The following is a 16,474-nucleotide window of genomic DNA, read 5'->3' on the forward strand; positions in this document are numbered from 1 at the left end:
ATAAACAGGATAGTCAAAACCATGTTCTGTAACATAGCTAAATTTCTAAAGATTAATATGAAGAAAAAAAAGTTGTAAACAGAAAACTAGTTGTAGGATAAAATGCCCTTTTACATCATCTCAAATGATATAGCTAATTTGTTTTGCATAGATACAGGAGTCCTGTATATAGTAAGCATATACATGCATTGTCATTCCTATTGTGTGATAGAACAGAATTGTCACTGTATTCTATGTAATGCAGCAGAATAAACATAGGTACTTTTATCTATACCAGGAGATAAATGTGACTTTTGATCTACACAATTTAACTAGATATGTGTGTGTGTATATTACTATTGAATGAAGTAGTACATATATGTACATGGATATGTCCTGTAATCCACATAGCAACAGGGTATACATATACCTTGTGGTGCACACAAAACATTAGACTATACAAATGTATTCTCATTAATATAGCATTACAGGATATACATGTGCATTGCTGCAGTAAACGTATGTGTCCTGTGATCAAGATACGCGTGTACCATGTGATCTATAAAATGCATCAGGATGTGTGTCATGTGTGATATATAAAGTAGGATGGCTTATGGGGCTTGTTTCCTTTGTGTTACACTGGTAAATGTCTGTATACAGAGCTCTGTGAGTCACATACATATCAGTGTTCCTATATTCAGTGAAACAAAAAACCACAGTGAGGGCTATGCAGTAATTTCAGAAGCAAATTGCACTCTGTCCATGTCCTGTGCCAGCCAACACGTGTCTCCATGTAGCTCTACAAAGCCTGTTACTCACTTTAAGTAAGACAGTATTCCAGGCCCCACACTGCTGTTTAATAATCCAATGACCTATTATGCTTTTTCCTCCACAATAAATTGATTTACTACAGCTGATAAAAGACTATCGGCTAGATTTAGAGTTTTGTCGGTAAGGACCCGCGTAGCTAACGCCGGCTTTTTTCTGGCCACACCATAAAAATAACTCTGGTATTGAGAGTCCACATAAAGGCTGCGTTAGGCTCCAAAAAAGGAGCGTAGAGCATTTTTAACGCAGCTTCAACTCTCGATACCAGAGTTGCTTACGCAAGCGGCCAGCCTCAAAAACGTGCTCGTGCACGATTCCCCCATAAAAAACAATGGGGCTGTTTGAGCTGAAAAAAAACCTAACACCTGCAAAAAAGCCGCGTTCAGCTCCTAACGCAGCCCCATTGTTTGCTATGCGGAAACACTTCCTACGTCTGCACCTAACACTCTAACATGTACCCCGAGTCTAAACACCCCTAACCTTACACTTATTAACCCCTAATCTGCCGCCCCCGCTATCGCTGACCCCTGCATATTATTATTAACCCCTAATCTGCCGCTCCGTAAACTGCCGCTACTTACATTCTCCCTAATCTGCTGCCCTAACATCGCCGACCCTTATATTATATTTATTAACCCCTAATCTGCCCCCCACGTCGCCTCCACCTGCCTACACTTATTAACCCCTAAACATACAATACCCCCCCCCCAACATTACAACCCACCACCCACATACCCCTAATCTAACCCAAACCCCCCTTAAATAAACCTAACACTAAGCCCCTGAAGATCATCCTACCTTGTCTTCACCTCACCAGGTATCACCGATCCGTCCTGGCTCCAAAATCTTCATCCAACCCAAGCGGAGGCTGGCGATCCATCATCCGGTGGCTGAAGAGGTCCAGAAGAGGCTCCAAAGTCTTCATCCTATCCGAGAAGAAGAGGCGATCCGGACCGGCAACCATCTTGATCCAAGCGGCATCTTCTATCTTCATCCGATGACGACCGGCTCCATCCTGAAGACCTCCACCGCGGACCCATCTTCTTCCGGCGACATCCAACTGAAGAATGACGGTTCCTTTAAGGGACGTCATCCAAGATGGCGTCCCTCGAATTCCGATTGGCTGATAGGATTCTATCAGCCAATCGAATTAAGGTAGGAATATTCTGATTGGCTGATGGAATCAGCCAAACAGAATCAAGTTCAATCCGATTGGCTGATCCAATCAGCCAATCAGATTGAGCTCGCATTCTATTGGCTGATCGGAACAAATGAATTTGTCTGAAATGTATTAAGTAAACAAACTAATGAACATTTAGTTTCCTCTACGTAACACGAATAACGGAAACCGTTTTTGTACATGTGTAATTTTATTTGTTTATATAGCTTTCTTTCCCTCAAATACTCTAAACAAGTTAGAAGAAACATGGTATATAAATTTAGACATCTTAAAGTGAAAGTCAACCATAAGGTTTTTGAAACGCTAGGGTTCACTGTTGAAACAAATAAAGGGCACTTTCATTCCTGAAGTATAAGATAATTCATGCAGAAAGTGCCTTTATTTGTTTCAACCGTTCGCCGTTCTTAGCTGCTACGACAGCCCACGGCCAAAACATTTTTGTGCTAAGAGGTGAGGTTTTCACCTCTTAGCCAATAGCCTTGCGGTAAATCTGGTTTGGAGCCCACTTTAAATAAAGAGAATTCATAAAATAATGAGCTAATACTTATATTTATATTCTCTTATATCTGTAACATAGTTTTAGTTACTCGTTTGTTTACGTAATGAATGAATGTCAGACAAATTTGTTTATTAGTTTTGCAAACTAATGAACCTATAAGAATTACTTTGTTTCCTCTATGTAATCGAATAACAGATTTTAGCACACACACACACATATATATATATATATACTGTATATATATATATATATATATATATATAATATTTATAGAGAAGATATAATTCCCATTCACTTTACCTATTTCACTAGCTTTCTTCTCAAAAAATTATTTTAAACATGTTAAACGGCATTGCTTTAAATAACTGATAGAAGTTCTTTATGCAAGGTCCCTTTAAAATAAACAAAAAGATCAGCAATTACAATTTTTATATTTTTGGTACTTACCTCTGTGAAGATAATAGCTGTCATCCAGAATCTCTTGCTGGGCCGGTGGATGGACAGCATAGCCCACAGGAAGACAAGGATTGGAAGGAAAAGGGAAATGAGCGAAGCGCTCACCATATTGTTGAGGATGATGATGAAGTAACAAAGCAGCTCAGAGTGAGCAGCCACAAAATTATAAAGAGCAAGAAGAAGCTTCAGGATCCGACTCTGAGACTTGAAGAACTGTTGAGATTGAGAAAGCTCTGGGAAAATGAGTGGCCTAAAGGTAGAGCATAATAAAAAATAGTGTTACAATTATAGAAAACAGATGATTGATAGTGGCCTACATTTAAAGGGACATGAACCAAAACATTTTCTGTCATGATTCATATATAATAATACAAGTTTCCTATTTACTTCTATTATCAAATGTACTTAATTCTTTATTGAAGAGACTACACAGGTAGGCACCATGGGGCATATGAATCAAGCTCCGTATGGAGCTTGATGCCCCGTGTTTCTGGCGAGCCTGTTATGAAGCAGCGGTCACAAAGACCGCTGCTCCATAACCTGTCCGCCTGCTCTGAGCAGGCGGACAGACCGCCGCGAATCAACCCGATCTAATACGATCGGGTTGATTGACACCCCCCTGCTGGCGGGCCGACTGGCCGCGAGTCAGCAGGGGGCGGCGTTGCACCAGCAGCTCTTGTGAGCTGCTGGTGCAATGCTGAATACGGCGAGCGTATTGCTCGCAGTATTCAGCGAAGTCTGGCGGACCTGACCTGCACTGTCGGATCAGGTCCGCCAGACTTTGATAACTAGAGGCCCATGTCTGGAGAACTATAGGGCAGCAGTTTTGCAAGAATGATTTTGAGCACTAGATGACAGCAGTGTTCACACAATGTATAACATTGTTAAAGGGACAGTCTACTCCAAAATTGTCATTCTTTAAAAAGATAGATAGCGCCTTTATTACCCGTTCCCCAGTTTTGTATAACCAACATGGTTATATTAATATACTTTTTACCTCTCTGATTATCCTATATCTAAGCCTTTTCTGACAGCCCCCTGATCACATGACTTTTATTTATGATCGACTGACTTGCATTTTAGCCAATTAGTGAAGTGTCTGCCACAACCCACGGGTGTGAGCACAATATTATCCATATGGCTCACATGAACTAGCATTCCCCTGTTGTGAAAAACAAATAAAAAGCATGTGATAAGAGGCTGTATTAAGTGGCTTAGAAACAGGCAGAAATTTTGAGGTTTAAAGGTTATAAAGTATATTAACATAACAATGAGAAATAGTGGGAAATAACAATGATACCAATCCCATAGGGGGCGCTTCCTAAAAACCAAATCTAAAAATCACTAGATCCCAAAAAGAGGATCTAGTACAAAATACATAAATGCGAGCTATAGCAAGGACTCATAAAATTGATAATTCAAGCAAGATAAAAACAACATATAACGAAATATATAATGTGTAATCTAAGATGAGATAGAAAGTCCTTGTAATACAATAGAAGGCAGCACTCTGTCAAAAGGATGGTCAATCCCTGGTGATGAATCTAGGAAAAAGGAGACACAGAGGCGCCAATATGGCCTAGTAACGTCTGCACAATAATAGAACAGTAATGTGATATATACTCACAAAGGTAGAGCGCCCAAAGGTGTAAGTGGCGCAGGCTGGATCAATTAGCAGTGGTCCAGCTCACTGTGTGCCCACAACGGAGACACTGGAACGAAAACCACCAGACAGCAACCACATTCCTATTCCTGTTGATGGCAGAAATCCATAGCCCAGTACAGTTTTGATGAACAAACTAGGTAATTACTGGTCAAACTTACACAAAGCAGCGCACCTCCAGGTGCAATCAAAGCAGGCTGGGACCCTTCAGTTGCCCAACAGACCGTACTAGGGTGTAGACAGTGATCACTGGCCGGCTACATGGTGTGTGTCCAAACGATAATGGAAGCCAGGATAAAAGCAGCAAGTGTATCAAAAAGCATATATTTATTAATAAAACAAAACAACGCGTTTCTCAGCCTCCAAAAGGGCTGTTTCCTCAGGCTATACACTGTATTGCACCTGGAGGTGCGCTGCTTTGTGTAAGTTTGACCAGTAATTACCTGCTTTGTTCATCAAAACTGTACTGGGCTATGGAGTTCGTTTTATGCCATTAACAGGAATAGGAATCTGGTTGCTATCTGGTGGTTTTTCGTTCCAGTGTCTCCGTTGTGGGCACACAGTGAGCTGGACCACTGCTAATTAATCCAGCCTGCGCCACTTGCACCTTTGGGTGCTCTACCTTTGTGAGTATATATCACATTACTGTTCTATTATTGTGCAGACGTTAATAGGCCATATTGGCGCCTCTGTGTCTCCTTTTTCCTATATTAACATAACAATGTTGGTTGTGCAAAGCAGGGGAATGGGTAGTAAAGGCGTTGTCTATCTTTTTAAACAATAATAATTCTGGTGTAGACTGTCCCTTTAAAAGCATTCTTGCAAAACTGCTGCCATATATTCATAGGTTATGTTGTGCCTAGAGTATATGTACATAGTTCTTGTGCACCTGCTCAGAGAGCATAGATTGTATCAGGAATGATACAATTGATGTCATCACTGTTGAATAAATGCCACATTGGCTCTCTGAGAAGATTCACTGTTTAAATGGGGGTGCATGAGGTAATATGCACATATGCTCCATGCTCAGAGAAAGCTCTCATAACTTTTACTAAAATCATTTCTCCTTATACATATGTGTTGCAAAAATGCTTCTAGGCCAAAATGAAAAATAATTTACATGCGTTTCATGTTTGGGTTTTAAGTTTGGATTTCTGCAATACAATCCCCCCGGTACCTGCAGAGCAGCAGTTCGCTAGCTGTGCGGGAGCGATGAGTTGGCTGGATTTCTTGGGATCCCATAATTGATGTAGTGTCATCCCAGCCTGCTGCAGCAGACACTTGTTCCAGGCTGTTACTGCGAGTGTTATAACCTGTACTTAGTGGGGTGGTAGCGTCTGTGCAGTCTGCCATTGTACTCCCCACATCCTCTTCCTCACAACCACTGTGGAACACAAAGGGTAAACAAACCATGCACTGCTACAGTCCACAATAAAAAGAAGAGCTTGAAAAAATGTTTTTCCTATCTGTTGAGTTGTTCAGTACAAATATTAGAGGGACATGGAGGCCAAAATTAAACTGATTTAGGGCCAGATTACGAGTGGAGCACTTTTTATTGCTCCCGCTTGAGAGCTAACTGTGCTGGAAGTAAGTTTTTTGCAAGTGTCGGATACCACGCATATTACATGTTAAAAGCAAAAAGTTTTCGCTCATGACCTAATCAGACACGAGCAAAAAGCCGAATTAACAATATTGTGATAGCGTTAACACATTCTCCGACCGACTTTAACGGAGCGACAAAAGTGGGAAAAAACCTTACACCCATACTCGCCCGCAAACCTGATCGCGTTTATCTAAGTGCACTAACCCCATATGAAAAATGAATATTTCACATTCCAATGTTCTTCTTAAATACATATTTCTATATATATCTGATGTATTTTTTTGGTAAAAAAATATATATAAATATATATATAGGAATATATATATGTATAATAAATAAATAGTAAAATGCATTAAACACATATACACACACACATATATCTATATCTATCTATCTCTCTCTCTCTCTTATATAGTACTCCACAAGAACCCAGCACTCACTCGGCGTTGCAGCTCCCAGGGTGCCCACAAAATATCACATACAGTACTCCTCAAGAAGCAGACACTCGCTGGCATTTCAAATGTTTTTAATACATCAAAGAGTCAAACAGTGAACGTTTTCGGGCTTGCGCCCGTCCTCAGACATGATGTCATGTCTGAGGACAGGCGCAAGCCCGAAAACGTTCACTGTTTGACTCTTTGATGTATTAAAAACATTTGAAACGCCAGCGAGTGCCTGCTTTTTGAGGAGTACTGTATATATATATATATATATATATATATATATATATATATATATAAATCAGAAGGTGTTCACCTCCGGCAGTACACAATGAAAAACAAAATTTATGCTTACCTGATAAGTTTATTTCTTTCCGGGCATGGAGAGTCCACAACTTTATTCCAAATACTAGTGGGAATTCAACTCCTGGGCAGCAGGAGGAGGCAAAGAGCGCCCCAGCAGAGCTGTTAAGTGTCACTTCCCTTACCCATAACCCCCAGTCATTCGACCTAAGGGAAATGGAAAAAGAAGATAACACAAGGGTATAGAGGTGCCAGAGGTTAACACACACAAAAAAAAACCCTGCCTTCTTAAATTTAAATAAGGGTGGGGTCATTGACTCTCTATGCCCGGAAAGAAAGAAATTTATCAGTAAGCATAAATTTTGTTTTCTTTCCTATGGCATGGAAAGTCCACGACTTCATTCCAATTACTAGTGGGAACCAATACCCAAGCTAGAGGACACAGAATGAAAAAGGGAGGGAGAAAAAGACAGGCAGACCTAAACAGAAGGCACCACCGCTTGAAGAACTTTTCTCCCAAAGGAGGCCTCAACCGAGGCAAAAGTATCAAATTTGTAGAATTTGGAAAAAGTATGCAAATTTGCTCCACATAAGCTTAATGTTTGAAAGCCCAGGAAGAGGAGACAGCCCTAATGGAATGAGCCGTAATTCACTCAGGAGTTTGCTGTCCAGCTGTCTCATAAACTAACCGGATAAAACTTCTCAACCAGAGAGAAAGGGTAGTAGAAGTGGCCTTCTGACCCTTACGCTTACCAGAGAAAACATCGAACAGGGCAGTAGATTGCCGAAAATCTTTAGTTTCTTGAAGGTAAAATTTTAGAGCACGCACAACATCTAGGTTATGCAAAAGACGTTCCTTCTGGGAAGAAGGATTGGGACAAAAAGAAGGAACAACAATTTCCTGATTAATATTGCGATCTGACACTACCTTACGAAGAAATTACAGCTTAGTACGAAGAACCACCTTATCTGCATGAAAAATAAGATAAGGGGAATCACACTGCAGGGCTAAGAGCTCAAAAACCCTGCGAGCAGAAGAAATAGCAAGAAGAAACAAAACCTTACAAGATAACAATTTAATATCAACAGAATGCATTTTCTCAAACCAAGGATAAGGCTCCAAGGAGGAGCAACAGTTTTAAATACAGGCCTGATTCTGACCAGCGCCTGAACAAAGGATTGGACATCTGGCAAATCTGCCAGACGTTTGTGCAAAAGAAAAGACAGTGCAGAAATCTGACCCTTCAGAGTACTGACTAACAAGCCCTTCTCCAGGCCCTCCTGAAGAAAAGACAAAATCCTACCCTGCTCCAAGAGAAACCCTTTGATTTACACCAATAAAGGTATTTGCACCATACCTTATGGTAAATCTTGTAAGTAACAGGTTTACGAGCCTGAAGCATGGTATCAATGACCGTCTCAGAGCCAAAACTAAGTGTTCAATCTTCAAGCAGTCAGATTCAGAGAATCTAGATTTGGCTGGAGGAAGGCACCCTGAAGTAGAAGGTCCTTCCTCAGAGGTAACCTCCAAGGTGGAAGAGATGACATATTTACTAGATACTCGAACCAGATCCTGCGAGGCCATGCAGGAGCTATTCAAATCACAGATGCTCGCAAATGGAGGAAAAAGGTATGCCAGATTGAAGTTCCAAGGAACCGCCAGAGCGTATATCAGAACGGCCTGAGGATCTTTTGACCTTAAACCGTACTTTGGAAGCTTCGCGTTTTGACGAGACGCCATCAGATCCAACTCCGAAACCCCCCACCTGAGGGTTATCTCTGAGAACACCTCTGGATGGAGAACTTACTCCCTGGGATGAAAAGTCTGTCTGCTCAGAAAATCCGCCTCCCTGTTGTCCACCCATGGAATGTGGATGACATGACAGATGAGACAATCGTGAGCTTCCTTCATTGCTAATGAACTCGAGTTCTTGTCTGATAGTTGATGTAAGCCACCGATCTGATGTTATCAGATTGGAATCTGATAAACCGGACTAAAGATAATTGAGGCCAAGCTGTCAAGCCATTGAAGATTGCTCTCAACTCTAAGATGTTTATGGGAAGAGAAGACTACTCCCGAGTCCACAGGTCCTGAGCTTTTAGTGAGCCCCAAACTGCTCCCCAGCCTAACAGGCTGGTGTCCATGGTCACAATCTCACAGGAAGGTCTCAGGAAGCAATTCCCCCTGAGATAGATTGTCCTGTGAAATCCACCACAAGAGTGTCTCTTGTAAGGGGATCAAGATCTATCCTCTGCTATAGATCTGAATGGCCTCCGTTCCATTGACTTAGCATGCAAAGTTGCAGAGGTCTCAGATGGAACCGAGCAAAGGGAATGATGTTCATGGAAGCCACCATCAGACCAATCACCTCCATGCATTGAGCCACTGAAGGCCGAATAACAGACTGGAGAGAAAGGCATGAAGCAAGAAGTTTTGATTTTCTGACATCCGTCAGGAAAATCTTTATGGACAAGGAATCTATGACTGTCCCTAAGAAAACCACCCTTGTAGCTGGAACAAGGGAACTCTTTTCCAGATTCACTTTCTAGCCGTGGGAACGTAGAAAAGATAACAACATCTCTGTATGAGATTTTGCTAGTTGAAAAGATGACGCCTGAACCAAGATGTCATCTAGGTAAGGCACCACTGCAATTCCTTGATCTGACCACTGCCAAAAGAGCCCCCAGAACCTTGGTGAATATTCTGGGTGCTGTGGCAAGTCCAAGCGGAAGTGCAACAAACTAACTGGAAATGCCTGTCCAGAAAGGCAAACATCATAAACTGGTGATGATCCTGTGAATAGGAACATGAAGATATGCATCCTTCAGGTCTATGGTCGTCATGAACTGACCCTCTTGGACCAAGGGAAGAATGGAACGAATGGTCTCCATTTGAAGGACGGAACCCTGAGGAATTTGTTGAGACACTTTAGGTCTAAAATGAGACAGAAAGTTCCCTCCTTTTTGGGAGCCACAAAAAGATTTGAATAGAATCCTAGACCCCGTTTTCTTACTGGAACTGGAACAATCACTCCCAGGGAAGATAGGTCCTTTACGCAGTTTAAGAAGGCTTCTCTCCTTACCTGGTCTGCAGATAATCTTGAGAGGATGAATCTGCCCCTGGGAGGACAAGTCTTGAAACCTATTCTGTAACCCTGGTATAATATGTCCACAGCCCAAGGGTCTGGAACATCTCGTAACCAAGCCTGATGAAAAAGGGAAAGTCTGCCCCCTACCTGTTCCAGGACAGGACTGGGGGCAATACCTTCATGATGATTTAGAATCAGTGGAAGGCTTCTTGGTTTGTTTCCCCCCAAGGCTGACTGGACCTCCATGAGGTCTTGGATTGCTCAGGCTTGGAAGAGGAGGAGGAAGACTTCTGTCCTTTGAAATTACGAAAGGAACGAAAATTAGAATTCTGTCGACCCTTAGGTATATTCTTCTTGTCCTGAGGCAGGAAAGATCCCTTTCCACCTGTAATATCAGAAATTATCTCCGCCAGACCAGTTCAAACCGAAAGTAAAGGAAAAAAGTATTTTAAATCCCTTGCTTAGCCCGTATCAGGGCTAATAAAGAAGGGGGAAATATAAGAACCCCTTAATAACCCTTCAGCCAGTGTCAATTAAAGGAAAACTTCAAGTATAGCTTTTCATTAACCCCTTAAGTCTCTCTCAGTCACAGAAAACATGCAAAGTGCCTGCAAAACTGCCCATTAATGTACCCTCAATAAAAAAAGGATAGACTATGTCCCAAAATAGATCCACTTGAGAGTTAACCTCTAAAGTGCTGTCCTTCAGTACCTAGAAGGCAAAGGCACTTACCTGTGGATCCAGCTGCAGGGCTGACAACAGCTACTAAGGAGTGAAAGGCACTCCACTCCCTGTCAGGAGTGACCTGTAGGAAAATAAAAAACAGAGTAACCAACCCTGGCTTTCTGCAAAGGGGTAGCAAAGGTGTTAGAAGTAAAGCAAAGACTACCTTGCCGCCTTCTAACTGCTAAAAGCCACCACTACTCTTACTCAAAATTGGACACAGCTGGACCCCAATCCTTACTTGCAGGGAAACGTACCCATTAAAGGATTACATTTTCTCAGACACTCATCTTCACCATCCTCCCGATCACAGAGGCAAAGAATGACTGGGGGTTATGGGTTAGGGAAGTGACACTTAACAGCTCTGCTGGGGTGCTCATTGCCTCTTCCTGCTGGCCATGAGTTGAATTCCCATTAGTAATTGGAATGAAGTTGTAGACTCTCCATTGCCATAGGAAAGAAAAGGTAATCCAAGATCTGATCCAAAGAAGAGGCACTCTGCTAGTCGGAAAGTATTTAAAACATACCTTTATTGAATCCATATTTAAAAGTGACAGTCTAACTGAATAGACAAAAAACAAAAAGCGCAGGTTCAAACGGAGAGTGAAAACACCTGACGCGTTTCATGCTGTATTCGCGCTTTCTCAAAGATAGGATAGGTTACTGGTGTCTCTAATCTAACCTATTTTTGAGAAAGCACATGACGTCACTCTCCGTTTGAACCTATGCTCTTGGTTTTTGTCTATTCCGTGTGACTGATACTTTTAAATATGGATTAAATAAAGGTATGTTTTAAATACTTTCCGACTAACAGAGTGCATCTACTTTGGATCTTGGATTTCCTTTTTCCTTGTGTACCGCCCGAGGTGAACACCTTCTGATTTATCTATTTCGCAAGCATGGGAGTCTGTTTGGCGTCCTAGTTACTCAGCCTATATAGTTCCGGAGAAGACAACAGAATGTTCACATGGATACCTAAGGTACAATATTTTTAAGCTTCCTGCTTGGACTGATGTTGTTTCTTTGAAGTGATATATATACACACACATACATATATATATATATATATATATATATACACACATATGTAATTTATATAGTACATCAAGCCTCTGACGAAGCGGATGTTTCTGTGAAACGCGTAAGGCCACGCCCACCTTACGTCACTCGTGAACTGCACGCTGAGAGGAGACCTGTGCACATTGCAGCTACTCTTTTGTAATTTTGAAAGAGCATGCAATTTTAAGCAACTTTCTATTTTACTCCTATTATCAATTTTTCTTCGTTCTCTTGTTATCATTATTTGAAAAAGAAGGCATCTACGCTTTTTTTTGGTTTCAGTACTCTGGACAGCACTTTTTTATTGGTGGATGAATGTATCCACCAATCAGCAAAGACAACCCAGTTTGTTCACCAAAAATGGGCTGGCATCTAAACTTACATTCTTGCATTTCAAATAAAGATACCAAGAGAATGAAGAAAATTTGATAATAGGAGTAAATTAGAAAGTTGCTTAAAATTTCATGCTCAATCTGAATCACAAAAGAAAATTTTTGGGTACAGTGTCCCTTTAAACTGCCACTAGCGAAATCGAATTTACAGCAAAAAGTGGACCAATACTGTTAACAAGTGCTACAGGGAAATTCGACCAGACTTGGAGTGAGGAGACCCTTTGACAACACTGGGATCTAAGATCGTTTATAAGTGGGGACACTTTGAGATCCATCTGTCTGTACTTACCTCATTAGATTGGGGTCACACTTGTGAGTAGGAAATACCTTAAGCTGTATTTGTACTTTTATATAATTTTTTAATGTATTAAATTGATTTGCTCTATGGGAGGTGTTTTTGTGCGCTTGTTGTTTTAGATCATTGCAGCTGTACCATTTTACTCAAATTGAACCTTGAGTTGTTTTGTGACGAGCAGCACTGAACACCATCACTGAACTTCTTTCCAATTTCGCCATCAGAAGGATAAGACTTTTTTGAATTAATTTACAATTCAGATTTCGATAAGTATGTGATTATATATATATTTTTTTCTCAACTCACATTTGCTAATATACTCTGTGAATTATTTTATAGTAATTCAATTGTCTATCATTATTATAATAACATATCTTCTATATTTAAAACTTTATTGTGAGTGTGCGCAACCCAGCTATACAGTGGTGATACTCACGTTGTTGTGTTCACTATTGTTACATTGTGTTTGTACATATATATATATATATATATATATATATACTATATATATATACATACATATATATATATATATATATATATATACATATATATATATATATATATATATACACACACACACACATATATATTCACATACATACACACACGCACATATGTATATACTGTATATGATTTTTATCAGATAGTGTTATTATGAGTGTAACTGTAAAGAGAAATGGATTTTTGATGTTTTTTGTGACACTTTTTATTCGAGCGTAACAGTTAACCAGAGCTCTGAAGTGGTGATAACCCGACGTGAGCTAAATTCAATTGCACTTGTGCGAACAAGTTTACTTTCAACTCATAATAGGCTTGCTACTTCCGATGCACGCAAAGAGCCACAATAAACCCAATATCGATCGTGCATAACAGTTAGGACTCCACTCGTTATCCGGCACTTAGACAAAAAGTAACATTTTAACAACATTTCTAAATTATGTCTGTTACCAAATTTACCTCTTTTTCTTGGTCTTCAGTGTTAATACTGACATAGGCACAGCAGTGTGCATGTGTCTTAAAGGGACACTCAAATCAAAATTTCACTTTCACGATTTAGAGAGAGCATGCAGTATAACTAACTTTTCATTTTACGTCTAATATCAAATTTGCTTCCTTCACTTGGTATCCTTGGTTGGACAGTATACCTAGGTAGGCTCATGGGAGCTAAGAAGCGTACATATGAGCATTCTATTGTAGCAGTATCTGCATAGTTTGTATCAATGTTATACAATGGTGCACACGCTGCTGTCATAGAGTGCTGAGGACGTGCACACTCCTGAGCTCTTAGGAGGTATACTCTTCAACAAAGGATACCAAGTGAATGAACCAAATTCGATCTAAACGCATGCGCACACTCAGTCTACCACAGTATGCTCTCATTAAAAGGAAATAAGTTTTAACAAAGGATACCAAGTGAAAGATGTCAATTACAAAAGAAGTGAATTGGAAAGTTGTTTAAAATTGTTCATTCTTTCTAAATCATTTTCATTTCATTTTGGCTTCTATGTCCCTTTAATATATTTCAATAAATATGTAATTGTGACTCATTATTTCCTATTCAACATTTATGTTCAAGATATGACGTTTTCATCCTGGCCAACCCATATAATTTGCTACCAGCTTTACCTTGACGCCATGCTTGTCTGAGAATCCACTCCTTTCTCAATACTATGAACGGTGGGTAACGTAACCGTCCCAGGGCCTTTTTTGTCCTGTCCAGAGTCATAGATGGAATCCAGGACCCTGCGGGTTACGTCTTCTCCCTACAGAAGAGCAGAAATTACAGAGATTGTGGATAATGTCACTTTAGTATACATTCTTCAGCCAAACCACCCTGTGCACAATTTTATCGTTGATTGTTTCTAATAGTTGTGTATTTGTTTATTCACCATCAAGTAAACTGCCTCTGAGGGGCATACACATATCAAACAGGATGGCAACACTGTTACTCAAGGGATGTTTCACATGTCTATCGCTGGTGATCACAATTTGAATAACTTTTTATTGTGTCACCTATGTTCAAGCAAATAAATCTTAGGATGTGAGTTCTAGTTGATTTAGTGTCATTGCTAGGCAAAAATAAAAATAATTCTTAAAGTAGCCAGTGATTTCAGACTCAATACCTCAAGCGTGTGAATTACAGAAGGGCCTGACTTGATTTTCTCATGCAATAATTTAAGTAAAGAAATTGTAAAGAGTTTTAAACAGGACACTACAGTCAAAATTATAGGGACAGGAAACTCCAAAATTTACTTTCACGATTTGGATAGAACATTTTCAAATTTTCAACCACTATTATTATCAAATTTGCTTCATTCTCTTGTTATCCTTTGCTGAAGGAACAGCATTACACTACTGGCAGCTAGCTGAACATATCTAGTTAGCCAATCACAAGAGACAAATGTGTGCAGGCATCAATCAGCAGCTAGCTCCCACTAGTGTAGGATATGTGAGTATTATTTTTCAACAAGGGATACCAAGAGAGCAAAGAAAATTTGAACATACAAGTGAATTTAAAAGTGTCTTAAAATTACATGCTCTATTAGAATCATGCAGGTTTAATTTTGACGTTCCTATCCCTTTACAAACTTTCATTATTCAGATACAGGGGCCTATTTATCAAAGGTCTTGTGGACCTGATCTGACAGTGCGGATCAGGTCCACAAGACTTCGCTGAATGCAGAGAGCAATACGCTCTCCGTATTCAGCATTGCACCAGCAGCTCACAAGAGCTACTAGTGCAACGCCGCCCCCCTGCAGACTCGCGACCAATAGGCCGCCAGCAGGGGGTGTCAATCAACCCGATCGTACTCGATCGGGTTGAATTCCGGCGATTCCTGTCTGCCTGCTCAGAGCAGGCAGACAGGGTTATGGAGCAGCGGTCTTTGTGACCGGTGCTTCATAACTGCTGTTTCTGGCGAGTCTGAAGACTCGCCAGAAACACGGGCCCACTAGCTCCGTTTGGAGCTTGATAAATGGGCCCCAAAGTCTGCATTAAAATTGCAATCAACTACTACTTTGGCTTCACTGTCCCTTTAAGTGAAAACTGATGTAGCAGACGTGCACACACGGATTTACTGATTTGATGATAGCTTCACTGTCAGAATTGAATCATGGTGGGCAGGTTTCACTGTGGCAGTACAGAGCTTTCTACTGAACAGTAAAGGTGTCTTATCGCTTTATGTCTTGAGTCTAGAAGTTGAGGCTGTTTTCAGTGTTCAGCCACTTACTTCTTCTACAGATAAACAGTGGATTATTTGTGGATACCAAAAAGAGAGCATCAAAGAAGATATCCCAGTCTTGTATGTGAGATACTAGGTGTTCTGTTTATGTGAGTGATGGATGTACAAAGGTGAAATCCAATCCCAGTCAGTAAAAAAACATGCACTTCCGCTTAGATTGAAAATCAAAATAAAACATAATTTATGCTTACCTGATAAATTCCTTTCTTCTGTAGTGTGATCAGTCCACGGGTCATCATTACTTCTGGGATATTAACTGCTCCCCTACAGGAAGTGCAAGAGGATTCACCCAGCAGAGCTGCATATAGCTCCTCCCCTCTACGTCACTCCCAGTCATTCGACCAAGGACCAACGAGAAAGGAAAAGCCAAGGGTGAAGTGGTGACTGGAGTATAAATTAAAAAATATTTACCTGCCTTAAAAACAGGGCGGGCCGTGGACTGATCACACTACAGAAGAAAGGAATTTATCAGGTAAGCATAAATTATGTTTTCTTCTGTTAAGTGTGATCAGTCCACGGGTCATCATTACTTCTGGGATACCAATACCAAAGCAAAAGTACACGGATGACGGGAGGGATAGGCAGACTCTTTATACAGAAGGAACCACTGCCTGAAGAACCTTTCTCCCAAAAATAGCCTCCGATGAAGCAAAGGTGTCAAATTTGTAAAATTTGGAAAAAGTATGAAGCGAAGACCAAGTTGCAGCCTTGCAAATCTGT

General features: G+C 40.5%; 1 protein-coding gene across 3 annotated transcripts in view; it reads right to left on the bottom strand.

Annotated features, from left to right (window-relative positions):
• PIEZO1 (piezo type mechanosensitive ion channel component 1) overlaps nt 1–16,474 on the bottom strand; it is a 627,492-nt gene that overhangs the window by 98,965 nt on the left and 512,053 nt on the right. For all 3 annotated transcript variants that reach the window (XM_053706596.1, XM_053705806.1, XM_053707404.1), the window contains 3 exons: nt 14,139–14,275; nt 5,783–5,989; nt 2,934–3,192 (listed from right to left, as the gene is read on the bottom strand). In XM_053706596.1, coding sequence (XP_053562571.1) covers nt 2,934–3,192; nt 5,783–5,989; nt 14,139–14,275 — 603 coding nt within the window. The remainder of the gene's footprint in view (nt 1–2,933; nt 3,193–5,782; nt 5,990–14,138; nt 14,276–16,474) is intronic.

The sequence above is a fragment of the Bombina bombina genome, chromosome 1, assembly GCF_027579735.1.
Source record: "Bombina bombina isolate aBomBom1 chromosome 1, aBomBom1.pri, whole genome shotgun sequence".
Classification (NCBI taxonomy): domain Eukaryota; kingdom Metazoa; phylum Chordata; class Amphibia; order Anura; family Bombinatoridae; genus Bombina; species Bombina bombina.